The 20,092-nt window shown below is 39.1% G+C and overlaps 2 protein-coding genes across 4 annotated transcripts in view; both read right to left on the bottom strand.

Moving 5' to 3' along the window:
• Positions 1 to 2,104: 2,104 nt before the first annotated feature.
• Positions 2,105 to 15,663, bottom strand: dcaf5 (ddb1 and cul4 associated factor 5). Its single transcript, XM_065296360.1, has 8 exons — positions 15,234 to 15,663; positions 14,571 to 14,714; positions 14,302 to 14,478; positions 13,297 to 13,426; positions 11,389 to 11,602; positions 7,305 to 7,371; positions 7,052 to 7,179; positions 2,105 to 3,817 (listed from the first exon to the last, which is right to left on the bottom strand). The coding sequence occupies exons 1-8, from the start codon at positions 15,442 to 15,444 to the stop codon at positions 2,513 to 2,515; spliced, it is 2,376 nt and encodes a 791-aa protein (XP_065152432.1). The 5' UTR covers positions 15,445 to 15,663; the 3' UTR covers positions 2,105 to 2,512.
• Positions 15,664 to 16,656: 993 nt separating this feature from the next.
• pacs2 (phosphofurin acidic cluster sorting protein 2) overlaps positions 16,657 to 20,092 on the bottom strand; it is a 46,683-nt gene continuing 43,247 nt past the window's right edge. For all 3 annotated transcript variants that reach the window (XM_065296354.2, XM_073812822.1, XM_065296355.2), the window contains one exon: positions 16,657 to 18,757. In XM_065296354.2, coding sequence (XP_065152426.1) covers positions 18,639 to 18,757 — 119 coding nt within the window. In that variant the 3' untranslated portion in view covers positions 16,657 to 18,638. The remainder of the gene's footprint in view (positions 18,758 to 20,092) is intronic.

The following is a 20,092-nucleotide window of genomic DNA, read 5'->3' as shown; positions in this document are numbered from 1 at the left end:
TTTAATATACATTTTTAGTGATTTGTCTCACACAAGAAGATATTCTTAATATTTTTAAGGCCAAGTAAGAAGAAGCTGTTACTCTGCTTGAATATGATGACACCATATCCTTGGGAACCTGTGAGGATGTGTCTCAATAACTGTACTCGAAACTGACATCACCCAAATAACTGTCAATCAATTTTATGAGTACTGCTCTTACTGTTGGGTGGAGTTTCCTTATCATGAACATGCAACAGAGAGAGACGAGTCCATTTATGGCTGCTTCGAACTGCTCGTCGGAGCAAGAGAGTCTCCGCCTGTGTGTGTGTGAAGTGGAAAAATTAGGCTACAGTTGAGGAGAGCTGTTCCTGACCCCCAAACTTCAATAAAACAAATACTACTAGACATAAGGTAAATGTGCATTTACCTAATGTCGTGAGCTACCTGACATCAGCACCAAAACTTAAAAAAACGTTTACATTAGCTACATTACAAGGCACACTAAACTACAATTAGCCTATAAGAGTAGATTTTACACAAATTGTTTGAATGATCTATAATAATATCCAGAGAAACTTACCCATTCACCAAGATTAGGGGGTGAATAACGTCTTTATTAGGTATTATATTAAATATATTAGGCCTATTATTTAAATCATTATTGAAAATCATATTGTATTATTTTATCAAGAGCTAACTATTTAACTATGATGTTTAAAAGGGAAAAAAGTACTCTCCTAATAGTTATGTAATCCTTTGTCATGATAACATGTTACCGTAATAGTTGTGGTGTACACTTTATGTACACAGCTGCCAAGTAACCACTCCTGAAATGAATTACAAACATGTTGTATTTAAAAAAAAAAGATTTGCCGCCTTATAATTTTAAGTTAATTAGTTAACTAATATTTTTTCAGTTGAATTAACTCAAATTTTTAAGGGACAGTCAAACAAATTAGATTTTTACAGTTTTGGAATCCATTCAGCCGATCTCCGTGTCTGGCTGTACCACTTTTAGCATAGCTTAGCATAATCCATTAAATCTGATTAGACCATTAGCATCACGCTCAAAAATGACTTAAGAGTTTGGGTATTTTTTTCTATTTAAAACTTGACTCTTCTGTAGTTACATTGTGTACTAAGAACGACAGAAAATTAAAAGTTGTGATTTTCTAGGCTGGTATGGCTAGGATCTATACTCTCATTTCGGCGTATTAATCAATGATATTACACAGCGCCTGAAAATAGTCCCCTTGGTTACTTTCAATAGCAGGGGACTATTTTCGGGCACTGCGTAATATCATTGAGCCTCCTGCAGCTATGGTACAGCAGCAAAGTCCTTGACTATTATGCCAGAATGTAACTACAAAAGAGTCAAGATTTAAATGGAAAAAATATCGAAACTCTGGTTATTTTTCAGCGCGATGCTAATGTTCTAATCAGATTCAATGGATTATGCTAAGCTATGCTAAAAGTGGTACTGCCAGACCCAGAGATCGCCTGAATGGATTCCATAATGGTAAAAATCAAATATTTAACTCTAGGGGAGCTGGAAAATTAGCTTATTTTCAAATAAAGTGAGTGTCACTTTAAGGGCAGCACAAACTTTTACTTTTTTTAAGTTGAAACAACAAATCTTTTTTCACAGTGTTGTGTCTTGTTTATTCAAACCATATGATCAACTTTGAATGGAAAGCAACAACTGCTGGGTAAACTTTCCCATCCTGATTCTGTGATGTGACCTATTGATCGATGGACAAATCTATACTGTTGCTTATACGACTGAGCACACATAAACAACATCCAGTCTGAAGTCCCACTTTGATGTTTTAACACCCAACATTCAATTTACTGTAATACCCAATGCTAAAGATGTATTTACCTATACATTTGTAATCATATCAAGCTTTCATTTGGCCCTAAAGCAACTAAAGGCTCTCCAGCTGACAGATGGAGATCAGATACTGATGCATCGCCATGGTGACAATTCTCACATCAGAATATCTTACTGTAATACTAGAAAACTCATCCAGAAATTACAGTGAGCTACTTCCTGTTTGATGATGATGATGATGATGATGATCATAATAGCATATGAGGAGGAAGAAAAGACAGCAGACTGTTTCTATGGAAACACTGGAACAGAACTTTAATGCACAACTCAAACAGCTGCTGTTCAATGAGGTTACCATGGAAACACTGTTTCTTGCTCCACCCCTACCCTACAGTCCCACTGAAACAGACTCACAAAAGGCATTCTTACAGAAATGCTCACTTTTTTTTTTCGCAGTCCCAAAACAAACCAAAACCCAACGTAAGGTTAAAGGTTCTATGAAACTAAAATATTATGAAACCAAAAGCAGTGCATGTATTATTTTTCCATACCATAGTAATACCACTAACATTTTTTTTTTTAGTGTCATCATTGTGGTATGACCCCAGAATGCATGACATCAGAAAGAAAGGAAGAGGGAAGAGGTTTAAAATTCAAAAAACAAAACGCGTAGAGTTAGTTTGTGATGTGACATCACTATGTTTTAGCCTTTTTCTCCGACGGAGACCCCTCTTCGTCTCCCGAGTCCGAACAAGTCCGTTTTGCAGCAACACTTGCTGAATCCCTGCTAGAGGGATCTACCTGGCTCTTGGAGCCTCCCAAGTCCCCCCTAGAGGATTCTTGGTGAACCGAGTCTGCACGGCTCACACTCGCCACATCTGTGTGTGAATGTCCATTTAAACTAGTGCTTGCATTGGTGTGACTGTTGAGTGTTACATTTCTTTCCTCCCCAGCATTGTGTGTTGCACTTAAATCTTCCCCACTAGTTCTCCCTCTCTCTAGTTCCTCCCCAGACTCTACACACCAGCCAACGCGTGATTTTGCTCTGTCGACACGAGCATCACCGCCCGAGCGATGTGACGAAGTGATGCGACGTCTAAATCTGGACTGTGATTGTGCATGTCTTTCAGATAAACGTTGGGGACTTGAGACGTGTCCACTTGCCTTTTCTTTCCCATGATTCCTTAACGGTCTACTTTCATCACCTGAGGATGAGGAGGGCGATGACGCATCACGGATGGATATACTGGGGTAGTTACTGTGATCTGTAGCAGCATGTAGACTGGTGGCAGAATCTCTGTCAGCAAGGCTGATATGGCGCCTCCACCTGGCAGCATTGCGTTGCCGCATCCTGCTCCTACGCAGTTCCTCATCAATTCCATCACTGCTGGAGGAGGAGCTAGAAGAACTGGGGGAGGAGCTAGAACTAGACACCACACCCACTGATGAGGCATGGCTAGAGAGACTCGAGTTCTCACGCGGGCTCGGGGATCTGGGACGCGGCATTGGGTCTAACCAGAATCCACTGGAATCAGAGTCCTCGTTTACCATGTCCAGCAGGAATGCAGATGCACGAGGTCCCGCTTGGCTCCTGTCCTGATCAGTCCGCTCACTTCCCGACGCATCCAGCCCAGCCAATGACGATGAAGAGGAGTGGTCAGAGTCACTCTGAGGAGCAGCTAATACATTAGCAGTAGATTGTGGTGTGGATCGCGCAGAACGACGAGCTCTGGCGCGCAGCTGCAGAATAGCGCCCTCGCTCAAATCGCTGTCCGAATCCGAGCTCCAGCCTTCGATCTCACGTCGGACCAGCGAGTCAAAGAATGCCATCATCCGGGGGTCCTCCTGCACTGATTGGCTGACGTAATCGTGCGATAAACCATTACCGCTGTTGAGGACCAGGTTTATGTATTCCTCATGGGTGTAGAGAGAGCGAGACTTATCCTCCACCAAACCATCCAGATCACCAATACTATCTGGCTGCTGATATGGACTCCATACCTGTCGAGATAAAGTCACAGTCAGATTTAAACTTCCGTACAGTGGGTTAGGGTTTGCATCTCAGAACAGAACAGAAAAACTGAACAGAAACCAAAAAGCTGAAACACAAAATGAATGTCTGGGAATCTACAGTGTTATAATATCATTAAACAAATGTAAAGCTAGGTACACACCAAGCCACCCATCTGCTGTTGGGCAGGTTTCTTGCCGCTTACGGATAAAGTAAGTCAGCTAAAATAAGTCATTGTTGCCTTTTTTACAATTCAGCATGTCGAATCAGCGGTGGCACTTGTCTAAGAGTTGAATCATTTTGATTGGTTTAGCATAGCAAACCAATGCACAAGAAAAAAAACAAAATGACAAAGCGAGCAAATGAACAAGGTCTAAAGGGAATGCACAATAACACTCGTCTCATTTTTAATAGATGGATATATTTTATAAGACGGATATATCATGAATCCACTCATCTGTGGTGTGTGATATTGTTTATGTTTTGTGTTCCTGCAATACTGACTACTGCCACCTGCTGGTACGGAAAGTTATCTCATCTCACACAGTGGCGGAACAGACGTACTACTTGGCCGCCATCCATCTCCTGTGTCAGGGCAACTTTGGACCCAGACAAAGCCAAAATGTGGGCAATCTGAGCGACCTCACAGTTTGGCGCCAACTTTATCGGTTTGGTGTGTCGCTAACCTTAGCAAAATCGTGAAAGTGACCATACGACACTCACGGTACATTCACACGGGGCGAAAGCGTTAATGCTTGACAGAAGGCTTGTCTGAAACGTGGCCAACAGCCAATCACAGTGGCCGCAACCTATGCTCCGGTCTTCCATAAACGTAATTGACTTGCTATGCCTAGGTTATTTGCATAAGGTGATCTGATTGGGTAACGCACGCGTTGCCGCTTCAAAAGTTGAGAAATGTTCAACTTCTGCCGCGAGCAACGACAGTGACACGGCGTCGACGGATCCACAATTCAGTTCGGCAACACATGACGTCACCCATTAAAAGTCAATGGGAAGCTTTAACGCTTACGCCCTGTGTGAATGTACTGTCAGATTTGCCTCCTTCCACTAAAGCACAAAATGCTGTTTGAAACGTTTAGATAACTTTTTGTACTGGTTTTGTACAAACTTGTACATACCAAAGTCTGTGATGTAATTCATGCTAATTTTAAAATATATTTTTCCTCTAAAGTGTTATGCCGTAATTACAATCTATAAAAAATTGAATTACGAAAATGCTAAATAGAAGCAATGTCATTAACGGTCTCATAATTTTGGACCCCACTATATAATCAAAGGTTCTTGTGAATAGATGTAAACATGATCATCTGTAAAAACACAGCAGACAGCAGAATGTGTCACAATCAAAATCTTACATTTTAGCAATAGAGAGGACAATGTGCAAGTGTTACCCAACATCTCCTCTCCTTGCCAAACAAGATTTCACAAGAACCACCAGAAAAAAAATTACTATAGGCTCACTCTTAACTAAAACATACTTAAACAATGCGAAACAGTTGTTCAAATGGCAAAGCAGCTATGAAAACCACACACTAAAAAATTAAGCCCTTGTTGTCTTTATGACAACCAATATGAGGATTAATATTTGATGTGCTCCAATTACTTGATATTTTTCAGCTATAAAGTTCTAACACTTAGACTTAATTTGATTTCAGCAGTTGGCAAATAACCAGATCAAAGAGTAAGACACCAGATTCTGTGTCTTCAGGGTTTCCTAAACCAGTGACAGCAGAAATTCATTTAAGTCTAAACCAAGGCCAGACACAAGTTCAAGCATGTTTTCTTTCCAGACATCCAGAAATGAATTTCTTTGTTATGCTTATCGACAGGTTGTTCCAAACCCATAAGACTAAGTCTGTTGAGCTCCAAAAATGACAAAAATGTACCATGAAAGAATAAAATAATGGCTTGTGTTATACTCCAAGTCTTTTAAAGCCACAAAATATGTTAATGCGAGGAGCAGACTGAAAACTGAAGACATTATTGGAGATCCAAACTAAAGGCCAAAGTATAGTCAATTTTTTACGTGTACGTGAGGGTCTGCAAACAGTGCGCATGACACAATATCAGCATCAGAAGAGTGCGCACCGCCAAATTTTTTAAACCCTGGCCTGCATACATTTTACACGTAGTTCGTCGAGCATGCGCCTACAGGAGAATGTAGTATGCAGCCAAGATGGACTGCATTGTGACGATGCAATGCGCATGCGTCGAACATCTGTGTACATGTACGAGTCAAATAAATGATACTTTACTAAGCTGTGCATTCGACTGTGCGCATATGTTCATGTACATGTAAAAAACAGACTAGTTGCACTCCTGTAGGTGTCTGGGAACCAAAGAGGGGGGCAGAGAATAAAATGTCTCCAATGTTTTGAATTTTGACTGCGATACCGCAAAGTTTAGCCACTAGATGTTAATGTTACATCCAGCTCATTTAAAGGGACACTGCACTTTTTTAAAAAATAGGCTCATTTTCCAGCTCCCCTAGAATTAAACATTTGATTTTTACCATTTTTGAATCCATTTAGTGGATCTCCGGGTCTGGCTGTACCACTTTTAGCATAGCTTAGCACAATCCTTTGAATCTGATTAGACCATTAGCATCACGCTCAAAAATAACCAAAGAGATATTGATATTTTTCCTATTTTAAACTTGACTCTTCTGTAGTTACATCGTGTACTAAGACCAACGGAAAATTAAAAGTTGCAATTTTCTAGGCTGAAATAGCTAGGATCTATACTCTCATTCTGGCGTAATAATCAAGGACTTTGCTGCTGTACCATCGCAACAGCAGGCGCAATGATATTACGCACTGCCTGAAAATATTCCCCTGCAATTGAAAGTAACCAAGGAAACTATTTTCGGCCTAGAAAATCACAACTTTTAACTTCAAGTCAAGTTTTAAATAGAAAAAATATTGAAACTCTTTAGTTATTTTTGAGCGCGATGCTAATGGTCTAATCAGATTCAATGGATTAAGCTAAGCTAGGCTAAAAGTGGTACTGCCAGACCCGGAGATCGGCTGAATGGATTCCAAAACGGTAAAAATCAAATGTTTAACTCTAGGGGAGCTGGAAAATGAGCCTATTTTCAAAAAAAGTGGAGTGTCCCTTTAAGAACCCAATAAAACTTATTAGTATGTATAAATACTATTTTACCATGATGTTGTTCACACATTATTATAAAAGATCCAACTGACCTTAATGACCTTCTCCACACCGGAAGAGCAGATCATGTACGTGTGTGGATTAAAGCGAACCTGATTCACAATAGACCGATGACCCTTCAAAACCATAAAGGCCCCGTTCACCACTCGACCCGCACCTCCTGCAAAGACATAAAGCGCATCTGTCTAAAGATCGACATATACTACAGGGTATACATATGAACATGAGCTATCAAAGAGAGTACAAAAACATTAGATATGGTTGACCTGAATGTGTTCTGATTACCTGCTTCAGGGTCAGTGGGGATTCTCCACATGTAAAGGTTAAAATCATCCGAGCCAGAAAGGATGTACTGAAAACACAGAAACACACATTACTGCACCACACAAACCGATTATATCACGGGGTTCTTGTGTAATATGATTTGACACTATGAAAAGCTTCAGAAAAGTTATGTTCACACACAACAAGTTTAGGATCGTACATACAAAGCTGTTTATCCGACTCTCTATGGAGGCGCATATATAAGTCTGATTCAGAGAGGAGGAACACAGTTTGTGGAGGGGAGAGACAGCTGGACAAATATACACAACAGCCAAACACAAACCAAACAGACCAGCACACACACACAAACACATGCACGCGCATACACAAAGTCCAGCATCTGCTCCGCTTTAGATTCACCAATGATAAAACATGCAACTACAAGCCTTAACACAACATTCCACCACTGAACATACCTCAACACTCTCTCACAAACATGTACACACACACAACTCAACTGCGCAATACTGATCATCCACACGCAGACATATTATTCATTACCAGACACACACATTAACAGGATCGGCTAATTATTAAATCCTATCTAAGCAACACATTTGTAACAAATTCACCTCCTTGAATTTGAAAAACAATCATTGGCAGACTTTACATTTCTTACTGTGAGCGACATTCACAGTACATTGTATAGTCTAGGCACTAGGATAGCTTTCGCAATAACAAAGGTTTGTCAAGAGTCGTACTTTAAAAGTGCATTGTGTAACTTTGAGAAGGATCTCTTGTGACAGAAATCCAATGCAATATAATATAAATAACTACATTATTGGTGGTGTTTACAGACCTTGCAAAATGAACTGTATTGTTTTTAATACCTTAGAATGAGCCGTTTTTATCTACATTCACCACGCCTCCTCTTAAATGGAAATTGCCATTTTGCGCTGCCATGTTTCTACAGTAGCCCTACATGGACAAACTGTTCTATAGAGTGTGTTTTGTTACTTTGTTGTCTCCGATGATGACATGTTTGTCCTGTGGCGGCTATCAGAACTTCTCCATGCGTTTTGAAATCGAGGGGTGAGCTGTGTAAGGAGCTGTTGGTTGCAGTTCACAATCTAACAAGTGCACTTTAAGATGCTGAGAGTTTTTTTGACAAAGACAAAGACCAGAGATTGAGTGGCAAGTCTAAAGGTGCTTTTCCATTGCATAGTACCCCACGGTTTGGGTCAGGTCAGCTTACTTTTGTGAGCTTTTCCACTTGGTGCAGTACGTAGTACCCGATACTTTTTTAGTAACACCTCGGTTGGGGTTCCAAGCGAGCTGAGCTGATACTAAAACGTGACATGAAAACACTGTAGATCACTGATTGGTCTGAGAGAGTCGTCACTACCAGCGTCATCGCTATAATGCAAGATTAGCTTTACCTTCGTGCGTGCGCTGTCAAGCAAGCCTGTTGTCATCTGTGCTTTGTTGTAAGTTTCCAAACTCCCTTTTAGCCGTGAAAAACCTCCACAGGCTGAGAATAAGGAGCACCATACCAGTGTTTGTGGCGGCACATTCGCAACACGCAGGTTGGCATGCACGTTTATTTTGCAACTTAGCAGTGTGCGTCGACTTACACCATGGGTGTTTGTACAAAAACTGTCATGTGATACAGAGGTAGTGATAAACCCAATGTGCAAACATCTATTTGTGGTGGTCAATTTTGATTTTGTGGAGGACTGAGAAATAAATTAATGTATGGGGATGTATTGCATTCCAACGACGCTTTCACATGTATGATGTCAGAGCAGTAGGCAGCGCAAATATAACAACACGCCTATAATCCCTCCTACTCTGAAGAGGTACTAAATAGGGCTGGGACAACGCGTCGACGTAATCGACTACGTCGACGCAAAAAATACGTCGACGCAAAATATGCGCGTCGATTCGTCAGACCCAAAAAGGCGGCGCAGTAGTAGCAACGCAATTGGCTTCAGTCCACGCCGGTTTCACACAGCAAGGGTGAGGAGTGCCTGCGGCCGCGCGGCGCGTGGTTTTTTCATCGCCCATGTTAACAAGCATGCACCCCGCCGCATGAGCAGCGCGAGCTCGCGGCTCGAAACGGATATAAACGGAGGTCGGAGCCAGCTGCAAATACTTGGGCGGTGCTGTAGCAACAGTGCTGCAATCGTTTCTGCGTGGTTCTGCTGCGCTGCTCACGCTCAATTAAAGTGAAAGTGCTTTGTTTATGGTTTAAATGCTCGTGGATTTACGCGAAAAAGTGTCATTTTACCATAAAATCATGAATGTGATGCCAAGTGTGTTTTAAACAGTCATTTGAGCAATTTAACAGAAAGCAATGAAATATGTCACTGTTGCCAGAAGACTGCGCTTTCATTCACTCTCTGTACAGCAGTAAATGAGTCCTAATCTATCTTAACAAACTTAAGAGAAAGAGATTTAATAATATATGTGCTTCTTAAGTCTATAATTGTGTTTATATCTGTCATTAAATGGACTAGAACAGCACGAAAACAATGTGGATTAAACAAATCTAGTTATAAAAATTACACAGACCATCAAAAGGCACATTGAAGAGGTTTTGCTCATAAATGCATGTAAAATAAAGTAATTTGAACTTGAGATTTTTATACTGTTACTGAACTGCAAAGTATGTGCTGCAAACGCTTTATTGAATGCTACCTCTGTCTAAGAATGCATTATTTTGCACTTGTATAGTCTTTTTTATTTTGAAATTTTAAGAGCAATAAAGATATATTGAAATGTTTACATTCAGAAATGTAAATCAACATGTATAACTTTCTATTAGTTAATTAATGGGGAGATAATCGAGAATCGAATCGAATCGAAGTCTAATCGGACTGACAAAATGAATCGTTAGATTAATCGATGCATCGAAAAAATAATCGCTAGATTAATCGTTAAAAAAATAATCGTTTATCCCAGCCCTAGTACTAAACTTAATGGAAAAGCTAACCATGTTTCTTTATGTTTTTTTTTTATTAGAATACAACCACACAATACAAGAAATTAGTATGCAAAATAAAAAAATGAATAAAATTCTAAGCTAAATTGTTAAGTATTTAGTGTGACCTCCCTTTACACTTTAGCATAACAAAGGAACCTGCATTCTCTCTTTAACCTAAACAAACAAAACCCTCATTTACAAATCTTTAATCTTTTGACTCTATGACCTCAAAAGACTCCTCAAAAGAGTTCAAGGTCACATTAAACACCAGTGGCGGCCGGTGACTTCTTTTTTTGACGGTGCTCCATGCGAAGTTTGTCACAACATGTATGTAGCCCTTCACGTGTGTGGTTCCTTTTTTTTTTAATATGTGTTCTGCGCTTCGAGAGGTCCTGTGAGCGTCACGCGTCTTGTCAAAATAAGTGCCTGCTGCAGGCGTGTCTAAAGGGTTTATGATAAAAGAGACGCTTGTGTTTGCCAGATACTCGCATAATCTCATCAGAGTTTAGTGTTAAACTCTTGCGTGTATTTTGTGAATGTGAGCGTCTCTTTTATCATAAACGGTTTTGACGCGTGTGCAGCAGGCACTTATTTTGACAAAACACGTGATGCACATGGTTTACATGACGCAACAAACACATATTTTGAAAATGAGCAACACACAACACTCCGAACACTTATTTTAATTTAGCGCCCCTCGAACAGAAAAAGCCATTTTGTTCTGAAAATTGTGGATAAGTAGATATTTACTGTATTTTCTGTTTGTATCTTAATCAAGAGAGCAAAAAATTATTATGAATGCTTATTAAAACTTTGTTAAAACAACAAAGCTGGCGGTGGCCTAAGACTGTGTCATATTTAATCTGAGTAGTTATATACCCCCTTAGTATTTGATATTTTTTGATGTTTTGTGGGTTCCAGGTAGAGCAGTGTGTCGGCAACCCAAATGTCATGTGTTAGATTTCCAGGAAAAACACATACTGAGACAAATGTCCCTTGAGGTCAATGATATAACCATCTGCCAAATGCATAAACGTGAATGGCGTATACACCACTGATAATATAGTTAAGTAAATTATAAAAAATTACACAATGCACCTATAATGGTGTTTATCTAACCTGATCCCTGTCTCCGGCGAAGCAGCAGCTCTTCATTGTGCAGGAGTTGAAGTAGCCCTGGTTATCAAACTGGAAGCTGGGTAGACGAGAGTGCAGCTCATACAAGACAGGAGGCAGACGTCTGCGCAGAGCCAGCAGCTGCGTTCCCATGCTGTTAAAGCGCACGCTCATGGCACTCTGAAGAGACAAACTCCCTCCATATCTCAACAGAGAACTAGAGAAAGAGGAAAGTAATATGAAGGATTACCATGTGAATGTGTTGAATAAAATTTTTAGATTCTGCAACAAGACAAATATGAGAACATCTTTACAAAAACACACACTGTGCTGTCCTCTGCTGGTCTGGGGAAGTACAGCAGACAGCTATATTAAAGGATTAGTACATTTCCAAATAATTTACTCACCACCATGTCATCCAAAATGTTGATGTCTTTTTTTGTTCAGTCGAGAAGAAATTATGTTTTTTTGAGGAAAACATTCCAGGATTTTTCTCATTTTAATGGATTTTAATGGAACTCAACACAACACTTTTTTTTTAAACGAAGTAACAAAGGACTCTAAACTATCCCAAACGAGGCATAAGGGTCTTATCTAGCGAAACGATTGTCATTTTTGACAAGAAAAATAATAATATGCACTTTTAACACGACTTCTCGTCTATCTCCGGTCCTCTGACGTGCCAGCGCGACCTCACGCAATACGTCATCACGTCAAGAGGTCACAGATGACGTTTGTGAAACTACACCCCAGTGTTTACAAGTGTGGAGAACGAGGACCGTTCCGACGTTGTTGTATGTCAACTGATACTAATTAATGTCTTTGTGTCAGTTTAGTGTATAAAATGGTTCGCAAATGTGCGTTTCATATATGTAATGACTTTTCTATGTCACTACGCAATTATGTGAGGTCGCGCTGGATCGTCACACAGCCGGTAGAAGAAGAGAAGTTGTTGTTTAAAAGCGCATATTTTTTATTTTTTTTTTGTCAAAAATGACAATCGTTTTGCTAGATAAGACCCTTATGCCTCGTTTGGGATCTTTTGGAGTCCTTTGAAACTCCGTTGAAAAAAACTTTTAAGTGTTGAGATAAGTGTTACGCCGGTGTCACACCGCAAACGTGAGCAGCACGTAAGCGGCGCGTGTTTTTCGGTGCCCATGTTAACAAATTAAAGCATGCACACTGCAATGAAATGTTTAAACACACTGTTGCCAGAAGACTGCCCTGTCTGTCATTCACTCTGCCCAACAAATGAGTCCTCATCTATCTTAATAATCTTCAGAGAAACAGATACATCTAAATCTAAATCTTATGCTTAAACACGATCGACTGCTTCATGCTGTCAATCACTGAGTGAATTTTTTTAATTTTTGTGAAAGCACAATGGCCACGCGCAGCACACGCTCTCCTCACTCGCTGCTCACGCAAACCATACGCGCTGCTCACGCTTGCGGTGTGAAACCGCCGTTAAGTGTTGGGTTCCATTAAAGTCCATTAAAATGACAAAAAATCCTGGAATGTTTTCCTCAAAAAACATAATTTCTTCTCGACTGAACAAAGAAAGACATCAACATTTTGGATGACATGGTGGTGAGTAAATTATCTTTTTTTTTTTTTATTGACTAATCCTTTACCAGACCAGTTCTAATAGTACTAAACAGACCATATTTTTACTGATTTAGATGAAATTGTGGGTCTAAAACAGGGGGTCCACGGCCCCTTGGGGTCTGTGGTGATATTACACAATGTGACAAATCTAAATATTGTTTGAATTCAAGAAAAATTAAATTAGGTACAGTATCAAACATAAATGCATTAGTAGGCTAATAAGAGAATACGGTAGGGGAACGTAGGGGAAGAGCACTTCAATAGATAGAGAGTAGGCGTGTATGCGTTTGATCTCCATCTCACCTGCGAGGTTTGCGGATGTCCCACAGTCCCACCCCCTCTTTAGAGTTTGCGGTGGCCAGCAGACGGGGTTCAACGGGGTTAAACATCACACTGTGAAATGCTGAGGGGTAGTTGGCCAAACAGAAGGGTTCTGCAATACACAACAAACTCAAGGATTAAGACAGATATCCTTTATCTGTTATGAATAAATGCCACTAAACCTACAGTAAAACTTTAAACATAACCAGGAGAAAGCTGATTGAGAGTCATGCCACTTTTGAAGCAACAAACAAAAGCGTTCAGTAACTGAAGTCAGGTGCAGTGTGGTGTAATCCTGTTAAATTACCATCTGCTAATAATCCACTTAACTTTGACAAGCAGAGTACACAAGGCACGTGTGTATGGTGTTTACATGGTTTGTAGATGTTGCATGAATGTACCAAGTGTTTGTGTGCCTGTAAACTCAAGAATGTGGGCAAAATGTCTCTTGTAGGATACAGTGGTGTCTAAATGTCTAATGCGTGCACATAATATTTGTCTAGAGCAGTGGTTCCCAAACCTTTTCAGCGTGCGGCCCCCCTTGTGTACAGTGCATTTTTTCGTGGCCCCCCGAAAGAAAATTTATGACAAAAATAGTTTTAAAATGTAATATTTTAATTAAACAAAACATATAAAATTATACCTAGTAGTGCTGTTGGTTAGTTGGCTTATTATTTTTTAGGTTTAATTACACAGAATTCATGATCACCATCTTGCGGCCCCCAGTTTAAAAACCACTGGTTTAGAGCATTGTGAATGTGTTAGCATTTTGCCTAGCCCCATTCATTCCTTAGAATCCAAACAGGGATGAATTTAGAAGTCACCAAACACTTCCATATTTTATAGAAAATGGTACAAGAGGATGAAGATATCTCTGGAGTCAGAAAGTAAAGCAAACTGGAAAAATTGGATTCAAACATGCCTTACTGCCTTCCTGCCTTGGAATGCTGCATCCTATATATAGTGTGTGTGTATGTATGTTTGTACCTCCATGTGGTGGCTCTCGTGTGTCCCATATGAGAACTCTGCCATCATCAGAGGAGCTGGCGAAGACGTTATCATTAACAGGACTAACGGACAGACCGTAGACGGCATCATCATGCAGGAACACATTGAGCGTCTCGCCACGTTCTACATCATGCAGAATCACCTGCTCATCATTTCCTGTGGCAACAGATTCAGAAACATCAGAAACTAGACACGCCCCCTCTGTGCCACCCATAGATTAAGCATTGTGATTGGATTGTATGTTTTACCTCCAGAGAAAACACGTTTGTTAGTGCTGTCAAATGCCAGGCAGAAGATGTTGGACAAGTGCTCCCCCTTTAACTTGATTGGTTTGGCTCGTGAGTGTATGGCTTTCTCCATGTGCCAAAGTAACACTCTGCGGTCATCACCACCTATAGCAAAATATGGGGAATGCAAGCATTTCAGTGTTCACAAAGTTCAGTTTAATGGAGTACAAGTCTTTGGATGTCATCTCAAGAAGTGGAAAACAATAAACTCAAAACACTTTTGTGATCAATTTTGCGCTATAAGTAAAAGTGACTGAAAATATAACCTAAGAAATTGCAAAAACCAACACACATATTTTTTACAAATATACGTGCCTAATGTATAGAATAAAAATGTGCAAAAACATTCATAACACAAAAATTAAGATTTTAGTTGGAATTAAGGTATGAGGCAAAAATAAATAAATAAATGAACAGGAAGATATTACTGAAAAGAAACTAATAAGCAGAGTTGAGTATTAATGTTTATAACTCGTTGCTGACACCTGTCATGCCCTAGTAAAAAAAACCTGTATAAAGTCGCTTGAAGTCTTATCCCTAACTCCGTTAGAGACTTTTTTCGGCCTGTCTCTAATGCTGACCTACATCTAAAAAAAATCACCGTGCACAACCGGAGGATCTTACCGGACACCAGCCACTGTCCTCCATTGTTGGAAAACTCGATGGCGTTGACGCAGCCGAAGTGGCCGAGCATGTCCTTCTTGTAGAGGCTGGAGCAGCCGGCCATCCTCCGCCGCTGGAACTCTCCCTTCAGCTGCGACTCCCCACGGATCGCCCTACGGGTAAGGAACCCGACGGCACTCCGCATGCCGCAGCAGCCCAGTGACTCCTTCATCTCGCCTCCGTTAAATCAGTCTCGACACCGCCGTTAGACCGACATGGGATTGAGCATAGGCTGTGGTTCGGTGGTTAACGTTAGTTTGTTTGGTTACGGTATGTAGTATAACATGTTTGTCCGTTTAAGCGCGATACTGCGCAGCAGAAATAGAGGATTGTTTTGCGTTGTTTATAGTACCACCGGCACTTCCTGCTCCGGAGCAAACGTAATGACGTCATAGGACCGGATCACGCACTCAGAACCGGAACCCGTGCAGTCTCGACGACAAATGGGTTGTTAAAAATCTTATTTTTTTTGAGAATTTTACAACATGACAGTTGCCCACATAACGTTACTCCCGGGAGTATGTGAGCAACTGTCATGTTGTTTATTGCACTAGTAATAAAATTCTATATATTTTTTTAACTTTAAAAAATCTCTTTTTTATTGTGAATTCCAATTAAAATCAAACTGCAATTGTTTTTTTTTTATTTAAGCCTTCATAATTAAAAGAAATACAGCTAAGTAACACAATAAAACACAATAAACACATAACATAACATAATTATAAACATGTTTTGACAAAAAATAAAATTAAAAACAGATTTATCTCATTTTGGAACCAAACTCTGCATATTTTATAGAAATATAAAATATAATAAAAGTCTCTGTGATATTTCGTATCTCGCCTCTTTTGGTTTCAGGTCACAAGACACATTACATTTGTTTTAATGAACAACACTATTTTTAGTTACATTTAGTCAAATTAAAATAATATAATTAAAATGTACTTTTTATTCAAATAAATGTTAATAATTTTTTATAAAGCCTATAAAAGATCATGACAAAATATGTAAGCTTAACAAATAGTGATATTCTGCAGTTTAACGTTTAGATTATAGTATACTTTAAATGTTCTATTAAATGTTTACTTATTTTTAACTATTTAATTTTGACCTTAAGATTTTTATTTGACTGCGAAATTTGATTTTTTTTTAAAAATTAAATGTATGTTATAATTGTACAAACTGAACCCTTTAAATGCTCAGTATGTTTTCAACTAAATCTAGTGAAATGAATTTATTTTGCTTTTATACGTTTTACATCGTATAAATATGCATTTACATATACACATGAAATACATATAAATGTAGCAAATATATAGCTATATATCCAATAAATGTAATAAAATATGTATTTTATTATTCAGCCAGAAGTAAAAAAAAAAAACAGGAACCAGAATTTTAGTATGTGTAGTTTTATTAAATTCCAGTTAAGGAATTACAGTGGTAGTATTTTTTTTCAACAATATTTCTTACAAATACACATGTATCCAAGAAATGCCCCTCAATTGGAGCAGGATATTTAAATTAAAAAGCTAAAATATCTTTAAATTATATTTTTAATAATAAAAAAACTAATACTAGTGGCAGGTATAATTTTTAACGGCAAAGAGACAGTCCTTTAGCACATCTTGAACTATAAGCTGACATATTAGCACAACTCCTTACATATTATGATAAATTATGACCCTTTTACAGTCTGGGCAAGCACAAGATATTTTCATTAAACTCTACCAAACTTCTAATGGCCAAAAACACTAGTTACCTATAACAAGCATAACAAGTGTGTGTCAGAGAGCTGAATATTGGGATAGTTCCCTCATAGGGATGGCATTCTAAGGAGCAAGTGAGGCACAATAAAATTTGAGTTACAAATGAGTAATGAGGAATAAACAAATCAAACGATAACCCTGCAAGAAAGAGACTGTCAGATGGGTTAGAGCCTCAATTAAAGGCCTTAAGAAAACTGTATTTCTAATCCCTTCATAACACTGAGACTTTAATAGCTACATGTTCTCATGACACCTGCAGGTGGCAAATGCACACATTAATTCTTATGCTACATTTAGTGAGATTAATGTCATATTTATGTGGCTTTTTGTAAATATTTAATATTACACAAAAACATGTCCATGTCACATTTCAACCCTAAAATCACAAATGTTTTGCTTTGAGCTTTTTATTCTTTTTACTTAAATATGTCTCAATGTGCTGTAATTAGATTACTTTTGTGGATTACAGTAAAAATATACTGTATAATTTAGAGTTAGGGTTTTTAAGCATTATGTTGTGTGAATAACAGGCTTGTCTTTAATCGAAAATATTACTTCAAGTTTACTTTATTTTTTATTTTGGGGTGGAACATGACCCAGACATGCTCTTGACATGTTTGTTAAGATTCTCTCTTTCAAAGCCGCAGCCAGTTTTTAGGCACACTTTTCTAAATCTAATACAGAACACACAGCTGAAGGAAACATTGGATATCTAACAAGAATCATCCCCCAAGCCCAAAAACAAAACAAAACAAAACATACATCAAATTCTAAAAAATGGTTACATAAAAAATACGTTTTTAAAGAGTGCAGGTGTGACAACGGCCTGTCTAATGTAGACACGATCACAGACACTCAGCTCAGATGCTGTCAGATTCTGCAGAGTTCCCACAAGGCTTTGCTGCAGTTTTTAGCTGGAGTGAACAATAAGCATTATAACAAAAACACAATCTAGTAATGTTTAAAAAGTGCTTTAGCATTCAGTACCTTCAGTGAATACACTCACATACACATACGCACAAATAAAACAAACCCACATAAAACCCTTCAAATTCTGCAGCACACAAATAATCGTGTTACTGGATAGAAAGAGTCAGTATGGTGCAAAAAAGAACAATGGAGGACGAAGGGAGAACATCAGGTTCTCTTCATCAACCGTCTGTACAATCTGGAGTCGTCTGGGTTCACACAGGAACTCCAAATAGAAAATTAATCCTAAACAAATTCGATTCAGATTCTGTCATTTGTTGCGTGACAGAGGCACCGTGTTGTCTTTTGTTGGTTTGCTCTTTCACGAGTGTGCTGATGTTGAGATGTGTTGAAACGGCTTCACAGAATGAAATAAAACTCACTAGTTATGGAGTTAAATCAGTTTAAAGAATCAGTTCATTAGTCTTCATTTTACTATAAACACCGGTGGGTTCTAAAAGCTCGACAGAGTCAAAAATATGCCCTCTTGCTTTCATAAAAGAAAAATCAATGTCTCAAAATAAAAAACAGATGTGAACCGTGAAAAGCAGATTTGAAATAAAACCTCAGGCAGCACTGAGTGTAAAGGCAGCCGTAGCATAGAGGAGTGAATACAGGTGGGTATTTATCAGTAAGGCCCTTTGGAGGGTCCGAAAATGGCAAGGGGAAAATGTTTCACGTGAGACGACCACTGAGCGGCCAGCTGAAAAAACTTCACATCGTTCCATTCCACTCCATCTATCAACACTGGGAAGAAAAAACAGAAACACCATCTTTAATCTTCAGTCATGTTCTCTTTGTTATTCTACATGTATTAACTTATCAGATGCTTTTATTCAGTTATACCTGTACATCAACAGATAACACATTCACCTAAAGGATTATTAGGAACACCATACTAATACTGTGTTTGACGCCCTTTTGCCTTTAGAACTGCCTTAATTCTACGTAGCATTGATTCAACAAGGTGCTGAAAGCATTCTTCAGAAATGTTGGCACATATTGATAGGATAGCATCTTGCAGTTGATGGAGATTTGTGGGATGCACATCCAGGGCACAAAGCTCCCGTATTGGATTGAGATCTGGTGACTGTGGGGGCCATTTTAGTACAGTGAACTCATTGTCATGTTCAAGAAACCAATTTGAAATGATTCAAGCTTTGTGACATGGTCCATTATCCTTCTGAAAGTAGCCATCAGAGGATAGGTACATGGTGGTCATAAAGGGATGGACATGGTCAGAAACAATGCTCAGGTAGGCCGTGGCATTTAAACAATGCCCAATTGGTACTAAGGGGCCTAAAGGGTGCCAAGAAAACATCCCCCACACCATTACACCACCACCACCAGCCTGCACAGTGGTTACAAGTCATGATGGATCCATGTTCTAATTCTGTTCACGCCAAATTCTGACTCTACCATCTGAATGTCTCAACAGAAATCGAGACTCATCAGACCAGGCAAAATTTTTCCAGTCTTCAACTGTCCAATTTTGGTGAGCTCTTGCAAATTGGGGTGGGGTCTTCTGCTGTTGTAGCCCATGCGCCAAGTTTGTGCGTGTTGTGGCTTCACAAATGCTTTGCTTCATACCTCGGTTGTAACGAGTGGTTATTTCAGTCAATGTTGCTATTTTATCAGCTTGAATCAGTCGGCCCATTCTCCTCTGACCTCTAGCATTAACAAAGCATTTTCGCCCACAGGACTGCTGCTTACTGGATGTTTTTCCTTTTTCACATCATTCTTTGTAAACCCTAGAATTGTTTGTGTGTGAAAATCTCAGTAACTGAGCAGAATGTGAAATACTCAGACCGGCCCATCTGGCACCAACAACCATGCCACGCTCGAAATTGCTTAAATCACCTTTCTTTCCCATTCTGACATTCAGTTTGGAGTTCAGGAGATTGTCTTGACCAGGACCCCTAAATGCATTGAAGCAACTGCCATGTGATTGGTTGATTAGATAATTGCATTAATGAGAAATTGAACAGGTGTTCCTAATAATCCTTACGATGAGTGTATTATAGACGGTTTCAGCAGTAACAACAGAAACAACGGCTTTTGTGGAAAACACATAACTTCCAG

Source organism: Paramisgurnus dabryanus, chromosome 20, assembly GCF_030506205.2.
Source record: "Paramisgurnus dabryanus chromosome 20, PD_genome_1.1, whole genome shotgun sequence".
Taxonomy (NCBI): Eukaryota; Metazoa; Chordata; class Actinopteri; order Cypriniformes; family Cobitidae; genus Paramisgurnus; species Paramisgurnus dabryanus.
The sequence above is the reverse complement of the archived record's forward strand: the minus strand, read 5'-3'. Positions and strand labels throughout refer to the sequence as shown.

Excerpts from the sequence above, each read along its gene's own strand:
- dcaf5 (XM_065296360.1), bottom strand. The coding sequence starts at position 15,444 with ATGAAGGAGTCACTGGGCTGCTGCGGCATGCGGAGTGCCGTCGGGTTC. Across the intron at positions 7,372-11,388 it reads TCGCCGGAGACAGGGATCAG|TACATCCTTTCTGGCTCGGA; the intron begins GTTAGATAAACA and ends CTGTGTTTTCAG. Across the intron at positions 7,180-7,304 it reads CCCCACTGACCCTGAAGCAG|GAGGTGCGGGTCGAGTGGTG; the intron begins GTAATCAGAACA and ends ATGTCTTTGCAG.